This window comes from Delphinus delphis, chromosome X (genome assembly GCF_949987515.2).
Source record: "Delphinus delphis chromosome X, mDelDel1.2, whole genome shotgun sequence".
Lineage (NCBI taxonomy): Eukaryota > Metazoa > Chordata > Mammalia > Artiodactyla > Delphinidae > Delphinus > Delphinus delphis.
The window spans coordinates 89,265,645-89,287,029 of NC_082704.1; the positions used below are offsets into that span (position 1 = coordinate 89,265,645).

General features: G+C 42.0%; 1 protein-coding gene across 1 annotated transcript in view; it reads left to right on the top strand.

The window, feature by feature from the left end:
* The window catches only part of MAOB (monoamine oxidase B), a 111,193-nt gene that overhangs the window by 66,980 nt on the left and 22,828 nt on the right, over positions 1-21,385 (top strand). Inside the window, exons 4-5 of the mRNA XM_060002918.1 lie at positions 15,250-15,354; positions 16,514-16,605. Of these exons, the coding sequence (XP_059858901.1) occupies positions 15,250-15,354; positions 16,514-16,605 (197 nt within the window). The remainder of the gene's footprint in view (positions 1-15,249; positions 15,355-16,513; positions 16,606-21,385) is intronic.

The following is a 21,385-nucleotide window of genomic DNA, read 5'->3' on the forward strand; positions in this document are numbered from 1 at the left end:
TGAAGCCAGCCATGTGCCGTGTTATAATTATGGTGCTATAATTCTGTCTCTATGGACCTGCCTCTCCAACTAGACTTTGGAGCTCCTTGAGCCTGGGATTGTATCTTATCTCATTTCTGTGTCTTCAGAGTGTCACATGGTACCTGTCTCATATCTGTGGTCAGTATGTTTTTACTGAATGAAAGAAATTGTCCAAGTGTTCATAGCACTTAAAAGGATGATGCCTAGAGATTTTTCCCGGCCCTTTACAAGCCTATCAGTAAAACAATTCTAATTCTCTTCATCATTTAGCTAGATATAGTGTTAGTTCTAATTTAATAGTTAGATTTTGGTTAGGATTTTGCTTAGGGCTTTTAAAGTCACAAACACATTTAAGCAGACAGAGTGGAATGGCGATGAGGTGGGCCTTATTGGTGCCTGCTGTTTCCTGTGCCCTGGTGACCATCCAGATCTTGGATCTCCTGCTGCATGAGAGGTGGTATGAGCTGGGGAACAGGCTTGACTTTAAGCATGGCTGAATTTGAACCCCTCTCATTAGCTGAGTGATCCTGGTGAAGTTGTTTATCCTGACTCACTCTCCTCAATCTGTAAAATGGATCAATATACAAATGTTCATGCAGCATTATTCTAATAGCCAAAAAGCGAAAACAACCCAAATGTCCATCAACAGATGAATGGATAAATAAAATGAAGTCTATCCATACAATGGAATATCATTCAGCCTTAAAAAGAAATGAAATTCTGAAACATGTTACTACAGCCATGAATCTGGAAAACATTATGCTAAGTGAAATAAATAAGATGCAAAATCCATTTATATGCATGTGGTACCTAGAACAGGCAAATTCATAGAGACGGAAAGTAGAATGAGGAGGTTAGTGGGAGGGGGAAATGAGGTGTTAGTGTTTGTCGGATATGAAGTTTCTATTTGAGATGATGAAAAAGGTCTGAAAAGGGATCGTAGTGATGGTTGTACAACATTGTGAATGTACTTAACGGCACTAAATTGTGTACTTAAAAATGGTTAAAATGGGGCTTCCCTGGTGGCGCAGTGGTTGAGAGTCTGCCTGCCGATGCAGGGGACATGGGTTCGTGCCCCGGTCCGGGAGGATCCCACATGCCGCGGAGCGGCTGGGCCCGTGAGCCATGGCCGCTGAGCCTGCGCGTCCGGAGCCTGTGCTCCGCAACGGGAGAGGCCACAGCAGTGAGAGGCCCGCGTACCACACACACACAAAAAAGGTTAAAATGATAAATTTGTTAATTTTATGGATGTGAGTTATATCTCAATAAAGCTGTTAATAAAAAATAAGATTACTCTGTGGTGACCTAAATGGGAAGGAAATCCAAAAAAGAGGGGATATATGTATACGTATAGATGATTCACTTTGCTGTACAGCAGGAACTGACACAGCAGTGTAAAGCGACTGTACTCCAATTACAAAAAATAATAAGGTTAATAACAGTACCTATTCCATAAAATACTTGTGAGGATTAAAAATGATATATGATACATACTACTAAGTATAAAATAGATTAACCAACAAGGACCTATTGTATAGCACAGGGAACTATACTCAATATTATGTGATAACCTATAAAGGAAAAGAATCTGAAAAAGAATATATATATATAAAACTGAATTGCTCTGCTGTACACCTGAAACTTAACATGATATTGTAAATCAGCTATACTTCAATAAAAAATAATTTTTAACTTGCAAAAATGATATATGAGAAGTACCATGCACAAGCACCAAAGGTAGTTGTTACTAAGCATGACCTAGAAAATAAGCATTTGTTTTATGCAAAAGACCACATAATTCTAAAAGGCAATGGTGCTTAAGGACGGAGGTGTGCAGCTCTTTCTCTGGCCTTGAGATGGGTGCAGGAATCTTCTCTAATAATAATCCATATATATGTGTGTGTGTATGTGTGTGTGTGTGTGTGTGTGTGTGTGTATACAATTGGGTGAGAGCTGTCCTTTCCCAGAGGAAAAGCAGAGTGCTTCTCCACTGTACATTGACCCATTTTAACAGAAGGCATATGTTTGACATTGGTCACTGCCCTCCCACCAACCCGAGCCATCCTGTGGTCAGTGGTAAGTGTTGTCAAGAGAAACACAGTGGTATTTCAGTTAATCACCATAGGACAGTGACATGACTTCACAGATGAACTCATCATGAACACCTTCTAAATACGTGATTAAAGCATAACTGCCCTCTTGGCATTGCTACTATTTGTTTTGAATATCCTCTGGCCTCTAAACATGGTTTCAGATGAACACAGCATTAGATTTTTTTTTTTTTTGGCTGTGCCTTGCAGCATGCAGGATCTTAGTTCCCCAACCAGGGATCAAACCTGTGCCCCCTGCATTGGGAGGACAGAGTCTTAACCACTGGACTGCCAGGGAAGTCCGTAGATTTTTATTTATGGGTAGTTGTAGATCATTAATTGTCATTGCTGTAGAGTATTCCATTGTGGGAATAGAACTCAATTTGTTAGTCCATAATACAGTTAATGGACATTTCACATTCTTGTGTATGTGTTTGGAGAACATTTTCTTGGGCATCTAGAAGTGGGTCGCAAGCTGTATACATAAGCATCTTTAGTAGATACTGACAAAGAGTTTTCCAAAGTGGTTCTACTATGTCACATTCCCGTTAGCAGGACATGACAGTCTGGTTGCTTCTTAATCTCACCAACACTCGGTATTGTAATCAAATTTTCTCAACCTCAAATCCGTGCCTCTTGGGGAAGAGCCCAAGATAAGTTTCAGTTACACTCCCCGGTTTTATATGTAGAATTGTTCGTATGTGTGCGCTTTACTGGAGAGATTACATGGTTTTCTACAGAGTTTCAGAGGGACCCTTATCCCAGAGAAGAGCAAGGACCACTGCTTCAGGTTTTTGGCTTTCTTATAATGGTACACACAGTGTTTATTTGAGCCAAGATTTCTCTTGGGAAAGCTAAAACTGCTAGTGCTGATGCATGTTGGGTAATGTGTTGGCAGTGTTCAAAATTACACACCCTAAGAAAAAGAGGTTACATTTATTGGGATATTCTAGATGCCTGTGCTAATTTGATCTAATAAACACTTACGTGTCTACAAATTGAAAGAGTGAAAAAATTGGAACAGGAGAATAGATTTTAGCTGTGGGCGTTATTCTGCTTTGGAAACAACCTCTTAACATCAACGGTGTGTCCTGATGGTTTGACATGTGATACAGCTGGAAATGGCTAATACAAGCAGCAGAGGATTAGGGGCACAAAGGCCTGCATCCTTCTCAACACACTGTTATTCTTTGATGTAAATGTATGGGCTGATTTTGGAAACTCTCCCCTGTGGAGGCCTCTGTCTCCATCAGCATGTGTATTTACAACAGATTATGAAAGTAAAGAGGACAAAGATATTGATCAGGTTTGGGGGGGGGGAAGAATTACAATTCTCAGCTTCCTAGTTAAAACATTTTAATTTTTTTCAGAAGATATTAACTTTCATTGTATTTAGAAAACATTCAGTCAGACTTCTGTCTCAGATGCTGAAGAATTCCTCTTCTTATTTTAATAGTATTTGCCTTAGTCAATTTGGGCTGCTATAACAAAATACAATAGATTGGGTGGCTTATAAACGATAGAAATTTATTTCTCGTAGTTCTGGAGGCTGGGAAGTCCAAGATCAAGGCTGCTGGCAGATTTGGTGATGCCGTCTGCTCACTGTATCCTCGCTTGGTAGAAGCTCTCCAGGCTTTCTTTTATAAGGGCACTGATCTCATTCTTGAGGATTCAGCCCTCATAACCTTATCACCTCCCAAAGGCCTCCACCTCCAAATACCATCACACTGGGGGTTAGGTTTCAACATATGAATTTGGGGAGGCACACAGACATTCAGTCTATAGCACTATTCATCCAATCAATCATCTATCCTTCCATCCATCCGTCCAATCATCCAATGCTCGTCAAACACCAATTGAATATATAACACTCTTAAACATTATAGGAGGAGGCAAATGTTTCTTTTCCTGAAGCAGCTGGAGAAAAAAGGCATACTCACGTGGAACACCTTGAGAATAATATCAAGATAACAATTACAAGCTGCTATGGTAAGGACTCAAAATGGAGTGAACCTTATGTTTCGAGCACTGATGGGGGGTGAGGTGAATTTCGGAAGGCTTCTTGAAGAAAGTGAGTCTTGAGCTGGGCATGGAAAGTAGTTTAAGCTTTGCACTGCTGGAGATTAGAAGGCAAAGGAGCCTCTGAAGGACAGATGCAGCAACAATGCAGTGGTGAGGATGGCCTGCTGACATCAGGGCACAGAGGCCCTGACCAGAGCACAGAGGCCATCTCCTTGGCATCCCCCTTCTTCTGGCAGCCTTGAGAACCAGACTCAGGAGCCTGGATCTGTTCTAGTGAGCAAGAGCACATCCCTGTGGAAGAAGAGAAAGGATCAATCTGGCCTCCCTTCTGTTCCTTGTGCAGTCCATCTCAGGATGCTTGCTGGGGCCTCTGCCTGAAGTGCTCTGCCCCCCACCCTGCTGAGTCACATGGTTTCCCCCTCTCCTCTCATCTTTTCCCTCAAATGGTACCTTCTCTGTGAGGCCTTCCCTGTCCACCTTATTTAAAATTATAATCAACCCCAAACCACAACACCCTCTTTGCCTTTCCTACTCTCTTTTTCTTCATAGCACTTATCACTCTCTAATATACTACATGATTTTCTTCTTTATTTTCTTTAGTGTCTGTTTTGTTTAGTTATTTTGGTTACACCTGTTAGAATGTAAGCTCTCAGGAGAGCAGAGACTTTTGTCTGTTGTCACTCACTACTGTGCTCCCAGAGCCTGGAACGGTGACAGATACATAGGAGGTGCTCAAGAAGTATTTGTTGACCTATGTGATTTTAAAATTTCTAATAGCTGCATCGAAAAAATAAATAAACAGGTGAAATTAGTTCTTGTTAATCCTCTCGGGTAGCAATGGGGGAGCTATAGCATTATTGACATATAATAAACTGCACGTATTTAAGGTATAGAGTTTAAGATTTGACATGTATACACCTGTGAAACCATCCCCACGATCAAAGGTCTTTTTGCCCCTTTGTAATTATATATGTTTAATAGTATATTTTGTTTAACCCAATTTATCAAAAATAGTCATTTTTACGTGTATTCAATATGAAATTGTTAATGAGGTATTTAACATTTTTTTATACCAAGTTTTCAAATTCCAGTGTGTTTTACACTGTGTGTAAAGAAATATTTGTTGAATAAATGAGTGAATGAACTGACATGGAAGTCATTTGAGGATGGGCTGGACTGGTCCTTGCCTGGGATCAGGAGGGAGAGCCACGGAAAAGGTCTGGCTGGTCATTGAACCCATCATCAGCTTCGACCTGGTTTGTAAGAATCTCAAGTGGTTACTGGGTCAAAATGTCTTCCAGAGACCTTCTTTACACCAACTGAGCAGTGGCTCATGGAGCAGAGATCTAAGTAAGAGCTTGAGTTCTGAATGCACAAACCCGAGGTTAAATTCTGTTTCCCCTGACGTGCAAGCTGTGTGACCTTCGAACAAGCTTCTCAACCTCTCTGTGCTTCAGAACTCATCTGTAAAATGAAACATACAATTAGCAATTTACTGACTGAGTTGTTGTGAGAATTAAATTAAATTATTTAATTAAAACCATCAGCCTAGTGTCTGACAAATGGTGTTCAATAATTATAATTAAGAGGCTGGGAAGTTTCATGATCAAGAGTATCGGCCTTTGAATGTCTGAATTGCAATCCTGCTGCCACTTAGCAGTTGTGAGACCTTGAGCAGACGATAATTATTTCACCTCTCTATGTCTCAGCTTCTCCATCTGAAAGGGTGGCCGTGAAGATTAATGAATCAATACATGTAAAGTGCACAGAACAAGGCCTGCACGGGGTAAACAGTCTCTGTCAGCTGTTGTCATTATTGTTTGTTAATATTATTCCTGCAAGGCTTTGCCTAATTTCTCAGCCAGTACCATCCCCATCTTCCCTATTTCTCCCTACATGGATGATTCTGTTGCAGGAAGGTGGACCCCTTCCAGGGCCCGAGAGGGGGTTCTTGTCTAACACCTGGAAATGAGTTGTCCAAGGAGACACACGTGCTGACAAAGCAGGAGACTTTTTTAGGAAGGGGCGCTGGGCGGAGAGCAGGAGGGTAAAGGAACCCAGGAGAACTGCTCTGCCACGTGGCTCGCAGTCTTGGGTTTTATGGTAATGGGGTTAGTTTCCAGGTTGTCTCTGGCCAATCATCTTGCTTGGCCCCTAGTCTGACTCAGGGTACTGCCTGGTGGCGTGTGAATCTCTCAGCCAAGATGGATTCCAGCAAGAGGACTCTGGGAAGTTGGTCCTCTCCTCCCTCTTTTGGCCCCTCCCGAATTCACCTAGTTAGTTTTCAGTGACAGCACCATGTTCCTTATCAGGACCTTCTGTTGTGAGACAACTCAGGCAATCGGGGTCTGGCCAAGGTGGGTGGTTTCAGTCAACGGTTCCCTAACAACTCCAGGCCTTTTCTGTGCTAAGTGCTGCTGGCTTGTTCCAAAAACGTCGTCACTGTTGTCTACCCCGTCCTCCAGCTTCGCCCATGTGATGATGCAATCAGAACCCCGTACCCCTGGTGGTGCAGTGGTTAAGAATCTGCCTGCCAATGCAGGGGACATGGGTTCGAGCCCTGGTCCAGGAAGATCCCACATGCCTCGGAGCAACTAAACCTGTGCGCCACAACTAGTGAGCCCGTGCACCACAGCTACTGAAGCCCGCGCGCCTAGAGCTCGTGCTCTGCAACAAGAGAAGCCACCGCAATGAGAAGCTCCTGCGCACAGCAATGAAGAGTAGCCCCCGCTCGCCGCAACTAGAGAAAGCCCGCACGCAGCAACAAAGACCCAACGCAGCCGAAAATAAAACAAATAAATATATTTAAAAAAAAAAAGAACCCCTGTTGACCACAGGCTCCAAGTGCTTAGAAATGAGAACAGATAAACAGAGGAAGAAAGCCATTTGCCTAAGTAGAGCTTCCTTCCCTCCTCCCCCATAGGGTAGATTAAATTTCTTTTCTTCCAAACTGGAAATATAGATCAAAAGTTAAGCTTGGTCCTCCTAGTTTGTTTGTGGCCCAAGCATAGTCCTTTCGAAGAGCCGTAAAAGTCATTGAGTTCTAGAGGGGCCGGATGGCCTGCTCCACAGTGAGGAAGGCGACATTCCCATGAACGGCAGAGGAGACACGGAGAGGGAAAGGTCACTGTCGAGAAGCGGGATCGAAGAAAGGCCAGGCCACCTGTTCTTACTGCAGAGACTGGGGTCAATGTGGGGAATAAGATGGCAAAAGGGCTTCCCAGATGCGACAGACTTCAGGGTGTGCAGTCTTTGCCTCAGAGAACAAGGGTCAGGAGAAGAGCAAGACGTCTGGATCATCAAAGTTGACAAGTGATGTACTTGCCGCCAAGCCAACCCGTCTCAGAGCCCTGGCCCACTCGTTAGGGGGAGAATTGAGAGGTAGATTTCAGATGTTTTTACTGAGCCTGCCGAAGCTCTTAGGCTACAAAATAAGGCCATGTGATAATCGAGTTGGTTGCTGGTTTTCAGCAAGTCTGCTTTAGAAAGTCAAACATAAATCTTCATGCCAGGGTGTCTGATTCTAGGAATTTACCCAAAGGATATTAATCAAAAATGTGGGCACGGGGCTTCCCTGGTGGCGCAGTGGTTGGGGGTCCGCCTGCCAATGCAGGGAGCGTGGTTTCGTGCTCCGGTCCGGGAGGATCCCACGTGCCACGGAGCGGCTGGGCCCATGCGCCATGGCTGCTGGGCCTGCGTGTCCTGAGCCTGTGCTCCGCAGCGGGAGAGGCCACAGCAGTGAGAGGCCCGCGTACCGCAAAAAAAAATAAAAAATTGTGGGCATGGATTTATGGGTACGAAGTGGTTGTATAAACGACGGGGCGTTCGTCATGATCCCAGTACTGTCAGCAACATTCATTCAGTGAGTGCATCCTGTTTGCCATGTATCATTTTGGTTAATTCTTACAATACCCCTGTGAGATGGGTACCATTATTCCAAATCTAAAGATAAGAGAACACAAATGTTGAACAACTTGACTGTAGTCACACAGCTATCAAGTTTCCGAGACCATTTTGAATCCATTCTTTGGTCATTTAAAAGCCACCCTGGGGACTTCCCTGGTGGTGCAGTGGTTAAGAATCCGCCTGCCAATGCAGGGGACGGGTTCGAGCCCTGGTCCGGGAAGATCCCACATGCTGCAGAGAAACTAAGCCCGTGTGCCACAACTACGGAGCCTGCGCTCTAGAGCCCATGAGCCACAACTACTGAAGCCTGTGAGCCTAGAGCCCGTGCGCTCCGCAACAAGAGAAGCCCCCGCTCACCGCAACTAGAGAAAGCCCATGCGCAGCAACAAAGACCCAACACAGCCAAAAATAAATAAATAGATTTATTTAAAAAAAAAAGCCACCCTGCATCTCTTCTCCTGTGGTTCTATACCAGCCCTTTTCAGACTTTTACATTCTTGAAAATTACTGAGAACCTCAAGTAGCTTTGGCTCAACTGACTCCATCTCTTTGTATTTTCCATATTAGGAATTGAAACTGAGGATTTTTAACAATATCTATTAATTCACCTAAAATAACAATAATAACCCTGTGACAAGTTAACATTTTTACGGAAAAAAGTGATTTCTAAGGCAAACACATTAGTGAGTGGCATTGACTTTCATTTTTGCATATCTCTTTCACATCTGGCTTGAGAGAAGACAGCTGGCTTCTCATATCTGTGTCGGCATTCAATCTGTTGTGATATGTTGTTTCGTCCCTGAACTGGGGACTTACTCTGATGTCATGATTTCTTCGGACGAGACAGGCCTCCCTGGACAATGTTCTAAATAGTAACAATCACTGGACTGTTTCTACAACAGCCAAATCTGAGGCACAAAACTCTCATGTTACCTTTGGTCACGTCAGATAAATTTAGACGTTCCCGCCCTCCCCTACTTATTCCCTGAAGCTTGAAGACTTGACATTTTTATGTCTCTAACAGTAGTTCTTTCCTGGGTTTGTCAGAAGCTTTCTCTAATCTTCTAAAAGAATACAGTTGGCTGTCCGTATTCGCAGATTCAACCAACCATGGATTGTGTATTATGTTTATGATCGTGGTTGGTTGAATCTGCGGATGCGGAACCCGTGGATACAGAGGGCCGGCTCTGGGACTTGAGAATTCGCAGATTTGAGTATCTGCTGTAGGTCCTAGAACCAGTGCCCTGAGAACACTGAAGGACAACTGTAATTGTTTTTATAAACTTAGCTAAGATGCTACCTGCTTGGACGTTAAGACACCAAAGACACCAAAGACTGTCAGTAAATGAGAACATAAAAAGGGTGAAGTGTTTTATTCTTCTTCATCACGGTGCTCTTTACATATTGTTTGGCTTCCATTTACTCACACAGAGCCCTCTGTGGTGGTCACTTCTCACTCCGGTTTTGGCCTTAGAGTTCTGAACACACCTCCTATCTAAGAGCGTTCCTGATTTAGGAGGGCTTTGGCAGCTGGTCTCTGACACCATTGAGTTGCTGGTATGATTGCTGTTGGTGCAGCCCTCACTGTGTTTAGGACCCCATTGAATGAGAATCCCTGGGCTTCAGCTGGGGTGACGTTTCAACTGGGCTACTAAGTTGGCATCTCTCAAGAGCAAACTTGGAAGCCCCACCCCACCTCCATCGTATCCCTTCCATAAGACACGTGCTGTACAAAGACCTTATCCTTGAGAAAGGAGGGAGGGATGGTAGAGAGGTGCCCATCTCACAATGTGTCCCTGAGTTGAAGGTTAACGGGGAAGGAGAAACAGGTTACTGTTGTTGATGGGGGTCCCTGTGCAGGTCATGGTTTTCCGGGTAACTCTGCCCTCACCCAAGAGCTGTTCTTCACCTTTTCCCGAGCCAATCCATGAGTCAGACTGGAGTTCTCAGTTTCTTAAGCGATTGTCCCTAAGTTCCCAGGAGTTGCCATGGCTGTTGGTGCAGACCTTGGCAGTGACAGAGCAGGCACCAGTTAACCAAATCTGCTGGTCTCACGCTCTTCTTCAAGCCATCTGCTGGTGATTTCTGGCAGAACCAAAGTGTTTGTGAAAACAAGCAAACACAAAGCCCTGAATAACTAAATTATCTGGCCGACTACCAATTTCTTCCCCTCCATTCTTGGTCCTAAAGATTTTTGCGACAAAAATGGGCTGTTCTTCCCATTTAAGGGGTGGCTATTCAACCTGCTTGTGGGTTTATCTCTTTCTGATGCCCTTTACCTGTGGGCACAATGCCACACTGAGGAGTCCAGGGAGAGGTCTCTGTATGCCGGTCTCGGATGTACTCTGCCCTTGCGAGGTAGCCTGACTTGGTTCTTCACAATGGGAGCTCCATCTCTCACCCTCTTTGTATAAATGCATCTCTGGTGTGTGGTGGGAAGCAGGGCAGGTGCTGCTGGTGAGGATCTATGGAGGCCAAAGTAGGTGACTTGAAAACAAGGAAGTTAATAATAGCATAGGAAACCTGCTATAAACTGAATGTTTTTGTCCCCCTCCAATTCATATATTGAAATCCTAACCCCCAATGTGATAGTGTGAGACGTTGGAGCCTTTGGGAGATGATTAGGTCATGAGGACAGAGTCCTCATGAATGAGATCGGTGCTCTTATAAACAGACCCAGAGGGCTCCCTTATCTCTTCCACTATGTGAAGATACAGTAAGAAAAGGCCATCTATGAACCAGGAACTTGGTCCTCACCAGACATCAAATCTGCCAGCGTCTTGATCTTGGACTTCCCAACCTCTAGAACTGCAAGAAATAAATTTCTCTTGTTTATAAAGCACCCAGTCTATGGGGTTTTTTTTGTTATAGCAGCACAAATGGACTAAGACAAAATCTAAGTACAAAAGATCTTTTTAGAATTCAGGACATTGTGTGCCAAATAAATAACAAGTTCAAGGTCACACAGCTGAGATGATATCCAGCATTTATTGTGAACTTACTGTGTGCCGTCAATCTACGCCAACAGGTCCTAGGCGTGCAAAAATAATAATTACAGTAGTAACAGCCTCAGTAATAGCAACAACAACATTTATTGAGAACTGACAACATGCCAGCCACTGTTCAAAGTAACTTATGTGAATCATCTCACTTCGTCTTTCTAGTACATCTGTGAGGTAGCTACTGTCATCCCATTTATACACAAGTAAACTGAGGACAGAGAGCTTAAGTAACTGAACACAACTAGTGAGTGGCAGAGCCATGACTTGATCCAGGTAGGCTGACTTGAGTCCGTGATCTTGCAGCTTAGAGTCCAATGGGTGACGCAAAGTGGTAAATGCATGAAGTTGGTACAGTGGAGTTAGCGGCAGGTGAAAGGTAAACGGGGAGCTCTGGGACCCTGAGAAGGCCACCTAACCCAGTTGTTTATGGTAATCTGGGCATAATTCCTGGAGGAAGATGATGAGGCCAAGAGATGTTGAGTTGGAACAACGAGATTAAGCAACTCACTTGCTCGGTGTCAATCAGTTTCAGAGAGGCAGTGCTGGGGTGGGACCCACATGTACTTTGCGGAGAATGATCCTGTAGATCCATCCATAGGTTTCTACTGAATAAATTCTATGTGCTGAGCTCTGATGGAGGCATAAGTAGAGGTTTAAAAAAGTCAGCATGCAAATTGCGTGGTATGTGAATTGTATCTCAATAAAGCTGCTTTTTTTTAAGCCAGCATACACCTAGTTGATTCTATTAAATTCAACATTTTTAAAAATAAAAGAAATGAAGGCTCCTTGGAGAAACGGCAGATCCTAGGGCTGTGGCAGAGACAATAGACAATGAGCCTGGAGAATCTTCCAGTGCCAGAAATGAAGAAAGTGCTCAAAAAACAGAAGGATGAAGCCATGTCAAAAGGACACAGGAGCCCCCAACGACCACAGATGGAACAATTTGAGCAAGAAAATAAATAATGTAGTATTGGATTATAACCCAAAGTATAAAGTGAATATATATAAGTCCATACTGATATAAAGAAGAGATTGAATAAATAAATAATAGGGGAGAAAGAGGCAAATATTCCCTAGAGAAGAATTTTAAAAATGTACGTGGATACCTCCCTCCAGGAAGTAGTGTTTACTCCCTACCATCTCCTCTTGAGAATGGACTGAACTTAGTGACTCTCTTCCAAGGAACAGAGCAGGGAAAGGGGGAAATATAACTTTACAGTGGAGAAAGCTGGCAGGTACCACCTTAACCAAGGAATCAAGTTAATATCAGCAGGGATAAGTCAGGTGCCCCCCAAGGTGATGTGATGAGAAGGGCACTTTCCTCTGTTGTATTCTTCCCCCAAACCCACAACCCCCATCTAAAAATGAAAAAAAATTCACACAGATCCAGATTGAGAGACATTCTACTAAATACCTGACCAGTATCCTTCCAAACTGTCATGGTCATGAAAAAGAAGGAAAAACTGAGGCACTGTCACAGACCAAAGACCAAGGAGACTTGATGACTAAGCGTAATGTAATATCTTTTGTGGGATCCTGGAACAGAAAAAGTACATTAGTTTACAAATTGGTGAAGTCGAATAAAGTCTTAGGTTTTATAAATAGTCATGTACCAGTGTCAATCCCTGGGTTTTGAGAAATGTACTATGGTAATGCACGATGCTAACATTAGGGGAAACTAGTTGAGAGGGATATAGACACTTTCTGTACTATCTCTGCAACTTCTCTGTAAATCTAATATTCTAAAATCAACAGTATACTTAAAGCATAAAAGAAAAGTCAACAAGTGTTGGTTGGGATGTGGAGCAATTAGAACTCTCATACATTTCTGGTGAGAATATAAAGCAGTAGAACCACTTTGGAAACTGTTAAACTCGAAAAGTTAAACATACACCCTCCATGCAGCTCAGCCATTCTGCTCCTAGGCATTTATCCAAGAGAAAAAAAATATATGTATATAAAAAGACCTGTACAAGGATGTTCATAGCAAACATCCACAATGAATGAATCAAAACTGGAAAGAATCATCAACAGAGGAGTGGATAAACAAAGCATGGTACATCCATACAATGGAATACTACTCAGCAATCAAAAAGGACTGACTGCAGCACGGATGAACCTCAAGAACGTCATGCCAAGCAAAAGAAGCCAGATAAAGGTGGACTCGTACATACTGCATGATTCCATTGTTTAAAAAATTCTAGAACAGGCAAAACCGATCTATAGTGACAAAAAACTGATCAGTGGTTGTCTTGGGCCAGAAAGTGGACAGGAATTGACTGGGAAGGGGCAAGAGAGAACTTTCTGGGGTGATGGGAATGTTTTATATCTTGATTGTGGTAATGGTTACACAGGTGCTTACAGTGTGTCAAAAAGTTCTCAAATCGTGCATTTAAAATTGTTTCTTTGGGTGTAAATTATACCTCAGTAAAGTCGACTAAGAAGTGTGATAGTTAATTTTATGTGTCTGCTTGGCTAGGCCACAAAAGACATTTGATCAAACACTATCCTAGATGCTTCTGTAGAGGTATTTTTTTAGATGAGTTTAACATTTAAATTAGACTTTGAATAAAGCAGGTTATCCTCCATAATGTGAGTAGACCTCATCCAATCAGTTAAAGGCCTTAATAGAAAAACACTGAGGTCCCCCAAGGAAGACGGAATTCTGCTAGCAGATGGCCTTTGGACTTGAACTGCAACTCTTCCCTGGGTTTCCAGCCAGCCAGCCTGCCCTGTAGATTTTGGAGTTGCCAAGCCTCTACAATTGCCTGAGCCAATTCCGTAAATTAATCTCTCTCTCACTGCCCCCCGCCCCCCTCCTCACACACACATACATCCTATCGGTTCTGTTTCTCTGGAGAACCCTGACTAATACAAGAAGAAAGGTAAGCCTGTATGATAACTCTTCCCTGAGAATCTTAGGGCCTTGTTGGAGAACAAAGAACCATATGACCATAGGATTAATTATTAAAATAGTTTCTGTAACTACAAAATCAGTGTGAGATGAATCTTTGCCAAATGACTGAGAGTTATTGTGAGATCTTGGTTGACTGTGGACCTTGAGTTACTCCAATTTGGTTGCAAGATGATGTCAGAATGCATGGCCTGACTTCTGACTCAGGTTTTCAAATGAACCTAAAGTGGGTTTTGTGGATGTACCTGAACTGCCATTAAGTTAAGCCTCCCAGAGATGACATACAAGCTGCCATGTTAGTAATCCTTGGAGAAATATATGCCCTTTGTCTCTGTGTCGAAGCGTCCCTGCTCTTCTGGGAGAACCAGGCAGTGTAAACATGTCACAAAGAGAACCTTGAAGTTGTGTCTCTTTTTTTTGTGGTACGCGGGCCTCTTGCTGTTGTGGCCTCTCCCGTTGCGGAGCACAGGCTCCGGACGCGCAGGCTCAGCGGCCATGGCTCATGGGCCCAGCCGCTCCGCAGCATGTGGGATCTTCCCGAACCGGGGCACGAACCTGTGTCGCCTGCATTGGCAGGTGGACTCTCAACCACTGCGCCACCAGGGAAGCCCTCTTTTTTTTTTTTTTTTTTTTTGGCTGCACTGCTCGGCGTGCGGGATCTTAGTCCCTGACCAGAGATCAAACCCCGGCCATGGCAGTGAAAGAGCTGAGTCCTAACCACTGGACCACCAGGGAACTCCCTAAGTTGTCTCTTCTTTCTGCTTTGACCTTGATCTCTGGGAACTCCTGTGTTGACCTAGCATATCTGATTCCTTGGAGAAGCTTGCTCGGCCCTGTTTTGTGGCTCTTCCTACAGATACTTGCATTCCTGCAATCGGTTTTTCATCCCCTTCTAACTCGTGTAATATTTATAGTTGTCATTTTCTGACCCTCCACCATGCAGAGTCTCCTGGCTCTGAGATATTTGCAAGTATCATTGGCAAATGAGATTAGGTAACCCCACTTCTGTACTGGCATTTACATTTTACATGATAAGTGTTCCAATTTCAGAGAGAAACCTTTCTATTGTGTTTGGTGTGGCACCAAATTTCTTTAGGTAACAGGGAATTCTGCTGGAAATCTTAATGCTAAAAAGTTAAGTTGGGTTCTGAGGACACTAAGGAGCTAAAACACTTGAGTGTATATCACATATTGATAACATGATTTTGCTTACAGATATTTAACAACTTGGCATATTTAACTACTTTTCCATTGTAGTAAATGTTTCCTTTTAAAATTATCTTGTATCTCACAGGGCAAATCCTACCCCTTCAGGGGCCCATTCCCACCTATGTGGAATCCAATTGCCTGCCTAGATCTTAACAACCTTTGGAGGACGATGGACGACATGGGACGAGAGGTAAAGCTTCCTAAAGCTTCTTTGATGACATTTGTATTCTTCATGATAAGTTTAGTCCTTAAAAGAAAGAAGGTGAAGCACGTCAACAGTGCCTGGCACATTGTGTAGCACAGTAACTTGCAGTAAAGATTTGTGAGATGAATAAGTGAGTTTCTAACCTCTAAAAGAATGACATGTCCAATAGGCTGCAATTTGCATACTACTGATGAGGGGGGAGAAGATCTTCTATCATTCAGCTTTCCTGGGATGATGTTTCTAATTTAGAATATCCTCAGGACATAGCAAGTAAGGCTTCTGGTACATCTGTCTGATCTTTGTTAAGGAGTTGATTTTTTAAAAATTATTATTTATTTATTTTTGGCTGCGCCAGGCCTTAGCTGTGACACGAGGGATCTACGTTGCCACGTGTGGGATCTTCAGTTGTGGCATTTGGGATCTTTTAGTCGCAGCATGAGAAATCTTTAGTTGTGGCATGCAAACTCTTAGTTGCGGCATGTGGGATCTAGTTCCCTGAGCAGGGATCGAACCCGGGCCCCCTGCGGTGGGACCGTGGAGTCTTAGCCACTGGACCACCAGGGAAGTCCCAAGGAGTTGAATTTCTGAATTGTTCTCTCTAAATTATATTAGTAACTTAGTAGTTGATATTTGGAAACAGCCTGATTACAACATAGCCTCCATTTATAGCACAAGAAAGGTTATCAAAAATTAAATATGGGGCTTCCCTGGTGGCGCAGTGGTTGAGAGTCTGCCTGCCGATGTAGGGGACGCGGGTTCGTGCCCCGGTCCGGGAAGCTCCCACGTGCCGTGGAGCGGCTGGGCCCGTGAGCCATGGCCGCTGAGCCTGCGCATCCGGAGCCTGTGCTCTGCAACGGGAGAGGCCACAACAGTGAGAGGCCCGCGTACTGCAAAAAAAAAAAAAAAATATATATATATATATATACACACACATATATATACACATATATATATAAAATATGGATTGAGTGAATAGGAAATCTAGACAGACAACATGGATTGTGCAGTAAAAAACCACTATTGGGGGAATTTGGAAAACTTGCATTTTGCTTCTTTAAGTTAGAGTTTTGAATACTATTCAAATAGTTATTTAAAATGGAAAATTACATTTGCTTTTCCCCTCTGAATCGTCATCTGAATGTAGATTCCCAGTGATGCCCCATGGAAGGCGCCCCTTGCAGAACAGTGGGACCACATGACGATGAAGGAGCTGCTGGACAAGATCTGCTGGACGGAGTAAGACTTGCCATTAGACACAGGCATTGACTGTGACTCTCTTTCAGGTTCATTTAGCAATTCCGTTCAGCAGCTATGAACCGAGTAGCTGCTCTGTGTCTATAACCACACCATTTGGCCAGGTGGAGTGCTGAAAAATATTGGAACCATGTCCTGCCCTAAAGATGTCTATACATCAAACCTACTTCTTTGGGATAGTTTTGCATTACAGAGGTGGTATTACCCCCTAAAGTCCTTAGGACAGACCACATTGTGCCACTTCCCTTATTTAGTACAGCTTAAAGATCTCACTTATCAAGCTGTCGATGTAGGGATACTTGTAGACTCCTCACTGGTGGTCAAGTATGGAGAGAGTGCATCAGCACATGCATTTCAAACACCTATGGGATGGAGTGGAATTCTTCAAAGCTTTGAAGAGGAACTTCTAGAGAAGTTCTCTGGATAATTCACAACTGTCCAGGAAACATGGATGACTGGACTGACTGCTTCCCATTAGAGAGAAACGTGTAGCATTGAAAGAAAGTGTTCATGAGTCATGTATTAAATTGTGGTTGGCAAAGTTGGGAACTATACATGAGCTGTGGAAGCTGTTTAGACAGACAGCGTGGAAAGGCCTCCCTGCTCTTGGACAGCAGGGAAAAAGGAAAGGATAAGGGTTCCATCTCAAGCACATGGTGAATTTGTGGTAAGCAAAGTAAGAAAATGGCATTGCTATGAGACTGCTTGCCCATGCTAAACAGCATTAGTTGAGAATGTGGCTCTGGGGTTGATGCCTTCATTCTCTAGGCATTGTGCGGGGGGCGGGGGGGGGGGGAGTTGGAGCAATGGCAACTAAAAGTAAAAAGTTTTTAAGGATATCTGAATCTAATATATGGAAATAACCAAAAGACATAAAATGTACATACTTCTTCATACATAAATTCAACTTCTTAGAGTTTAGCTTAAAGAAGGAGAGAGAAAAGAAGAGAGGGAGAAACGGAGAGAGAAAGGGAGAGAGGGAGATTCAAAGCATTATTTTTAAAAGGAAAATCTAAATGTCCCATAATAGAAGACTGGTTAAATTAATTATGGTTTGTCCGAAAACTGGAATACTCTAAAATCTTTAAAAATCGTGTCGAAGAAGAATATTTAATGGCTTGAAAAACATCATACTATTAAACAGATAGAAAAGCAGGCTGTCATCAAGTATGTACAGTGTGATATATCATCTCATTTCTAAAGAGAAAACTGTGCATTCACTGCAAGCAACGGATATCCATCAGAATGTTTTTTAACATCTAATATTACAATGCAAGCAGTTATCCACGTCATTAAAATTCTTCATCAAACGTCATATTCATGGTTGCAGACTATTCCATGGGAAGTGAATACCATAGTGTGTTTATCTATTATCATTTGACGTTTCAGTTACTTCCAGTTTTTAATCATTACCGTTATTATTATATAATACTCTATGATGAACATGTGCCTCTCCTACGTCTTCAGCCTTCGAAAGCAACCAATTTTGAAAGAGTAAAACCCTTTTATTGTCACGAAATCAATGCCTATTATTAATTACATCCTTTTTAACACTTATCTGATACTATTTACCACTCTGTTTTAGAATGTAGTTTGTAATACAACTTATTTTGTTTGTAATAAAATTGCAGTATTTACTTTTAAATTTTATACATGAGATTTTCAAAATATAGTGAGTATTTTTTACCTGCATTTGTTTTATAACTCCTGTTACAAAAAGCTTTTAATAAATTCATTAGGTCTTCTCTCTCCAGAGAGCTTTGAAGCTCATTGAAGATAGGACTAATTATATTTCTTTGGTCTCACAGAGATCTGAGTTTTTCTGCCATAGTCCTTGACCTAATCCTCCCCTTAGTGAATATTCTAGGTCGTTGGCTGACAAAAGAAAGCATTCTGAGATGTTAAGAATATATGAACACAAAGTAATTTTTAAATTTTTCCTAAGCAAGATAAGCATGATGTCATTTCCTGGTTTTAAAGGAAGTAATATCCAGAATATCCAACCTACCGTGGTTCAAACTAAAGCACAATCATATATTCAAAGACTAATGTTGATCGTTCTTTCTGTTATCATTTATAAAGTGGTTTTCAAAAACAGATTAAATTTATGATGTAGTCACAGCTATGTAAATACACTTTTTAAAACCTATAACTAGAAAAAGAAATGCACCAAAATGAGTCTAGGGATTATCTTTGGGGGGGCAGAAATGTGGAAGATACTCATTCTCTCATCTTTTTACTTTATGAATTTTCCAAATTTTATATAATAAGTGTATATTTTTCATGTAGAAAACATAATAACGTTTATCTTTTAAAGAGTCAACAGGGCAAGGAACATGAAAATATTATTGCACTAGCTTCCTTGGCCTTCCATCCCTCGGATATTTTTCTTCTCATTTCTCTTCTCAGTAAAGCTCCTAGAGTAAATCAGATAAAGGATTAAGAATGGCCTGGCCCTCCAGAGACAAATTACTTTTAGATCTCCCTTGATTTCAAACCAGGGTTATTTCTTTCTCACCAAATAGGCAACAGTAACAACTAGAATCACAGCTCTATTTTTATATTTAATATCGGTTATCTAGCTAGGGCAACATTAGGTTTCAGTGATTTATGACTCCCTTGTACCATCCGAATTCACCTATACAATAAAGAACAAAGAAAACGGGACATCAGGAAGCAGCAAAGGATGTTTTCACTTTGAAGTAATATTTTAAACCAATCTTTGGGTATTTGTTTTAGATAGAAGGCAAAAATTGCCTCTGCAAAAAAAGCATGAGTCAGCAATTTCCATCCCTTCAGTTATCATGAGGAATCTTGCAAAACTAACTTGAAGTCACTTCAACATATATATTACACTATATGCAGGCTTAATGATGGGGACTGTCACAAAAGTGCTACAAGTAACTGGTATGTGTGTTAGGTGCGATTCTACAAACTTCCAGAGTCAAGGTACACTAGGGTAGAGAGGTGTCCCTTGGTCAATATTTGTCCCTTCAAGGTTGTCAACTGACTGATTTTAAAGCATTTTGAGGTATTAAAAGCATGAAGTTTGAATCAGGTATGATGTGGTTTGCAGTTGTACCATTTAGTGAGCTGTGCGCTACATGTTATTAACTTCCCTGAGACTCAGTGTTTGGGTTTGTGAACTGGGGAAGAATAATGACTGTCATTTTTGTGACAAATCGATAAGACAATGGGTTTTTAAAAACCATGGAGTGTGAAAGAGTTCAATAAATGGAAGACGGTATTATTTATTCCAACCATTGTCAGCACTACCAGGTGGAAAATTCTGCCTCAGGTATAACCAGATTCACAACATGCAAACTTTATGTCAAAGTCAAAAGCGGGATTGGTCCTAATTAAAGATATCCCAGAGTACACATTACTACTGGTGAATTTTAGGATCTGTTAGATTTCACTGAGCTGTTGGAATTGCATGAGATCATTCACTTTCTGGTGTGGCTCCAGATAGGACATAACCTCTCATCATTTACCTGCCAACCTTAAGCAAAAGTTCGTCTATCTATACTCCATCAATCACTTTTTCCCCTCATCCATTCTTTGAGCTGGTCTTCCATTAGACAGTAAAATAACTGAATAGATAACTGACTAATTCTGTACTTGGTACAGCACCTAGCATATCCTTTGAGCATTATGGATCATTTAAAAATAATGTTTAGGGAGTTTCCTGGTGGCCTAGTGGTTAGGATTCCAGGCTTTCACTGCCGTGGCCGGGGTTTAATCCAGTTGGGGAACTGAGATCCTGCAAGCTGTGTGGCATGGCCAAAATAAATAAAGAAAGAAAAGAAAAGTAATGTTTAATTGATATTTCCCACCAACCATGTATTCGTTCAGTCATCTAACAAGTAATTTATTAAGTGCTTACTATGTTCCAGTCACTATTTTATTAAAGAGGATACTATGGTTAGCAAGAAAGTTAAGATCCCTGTCTCACTGATTGATATTCTAGTGGGGGAGACAGCAATAAAAAATAATAAACCAATAATTAAGATAATTTAAGACAGTAAAAATAGTTTTAAAGCTACCACACTGTGGTAAAATGATAGAGGACGCCAGGGTGCTGGGAATATAGAAGCTGGTGCTCATTTTTCTAGACATATAAGAGTTCATCTTTCTGAGGGGACATTAGAATAAGTACAGAAGGTACAGGATGAGATAGGAAAGGTAGGCATGGGCTAGATCACTTAGAACTTTGGAGGTCTTGGTAAAAGATCTGAATCTTATGCTGGTTTTGATAGGATGCCACTGGAAAGTTTTAAGCGAGGGAATGACATGACTTAATTTACACTATAGAAAGAGCACCACAGAGGGGAGGGCAATAAAAACCTTTTGGCTTCAAGTGTGGTACACAGATATTCAGTGAGGACAAGTGGAACGAGAGAGACAAGTCTGGAGGAAATAATTCTAATCATCCCGGCAAGAGATGATGCCAATTTGGTGGTAATGAAGGTGGAGTGATGTGATGAGAGACAACAGGACTTCCTGATGGATTGGATGGTGGGAGAGTGATGGAAAGAGAGAAATGAAGGTTGATTTCTGGAGTGTTGGCCTTAGCAAGTGGGTGAATGGTGATGCCTTTTACTGAGATGGGGACGCCTAGGAGAGTAGCAAGTGTGTGGAGAGCAGTCGTAACAGCATAGCATATGGAATACATGCTGATTCTGAGCTAGGTCTTTTGATTAAGGGGAAAATATGTCTCCTATTCCCCAAATCTCTGATGTCATGTTTTATAATATTAGGT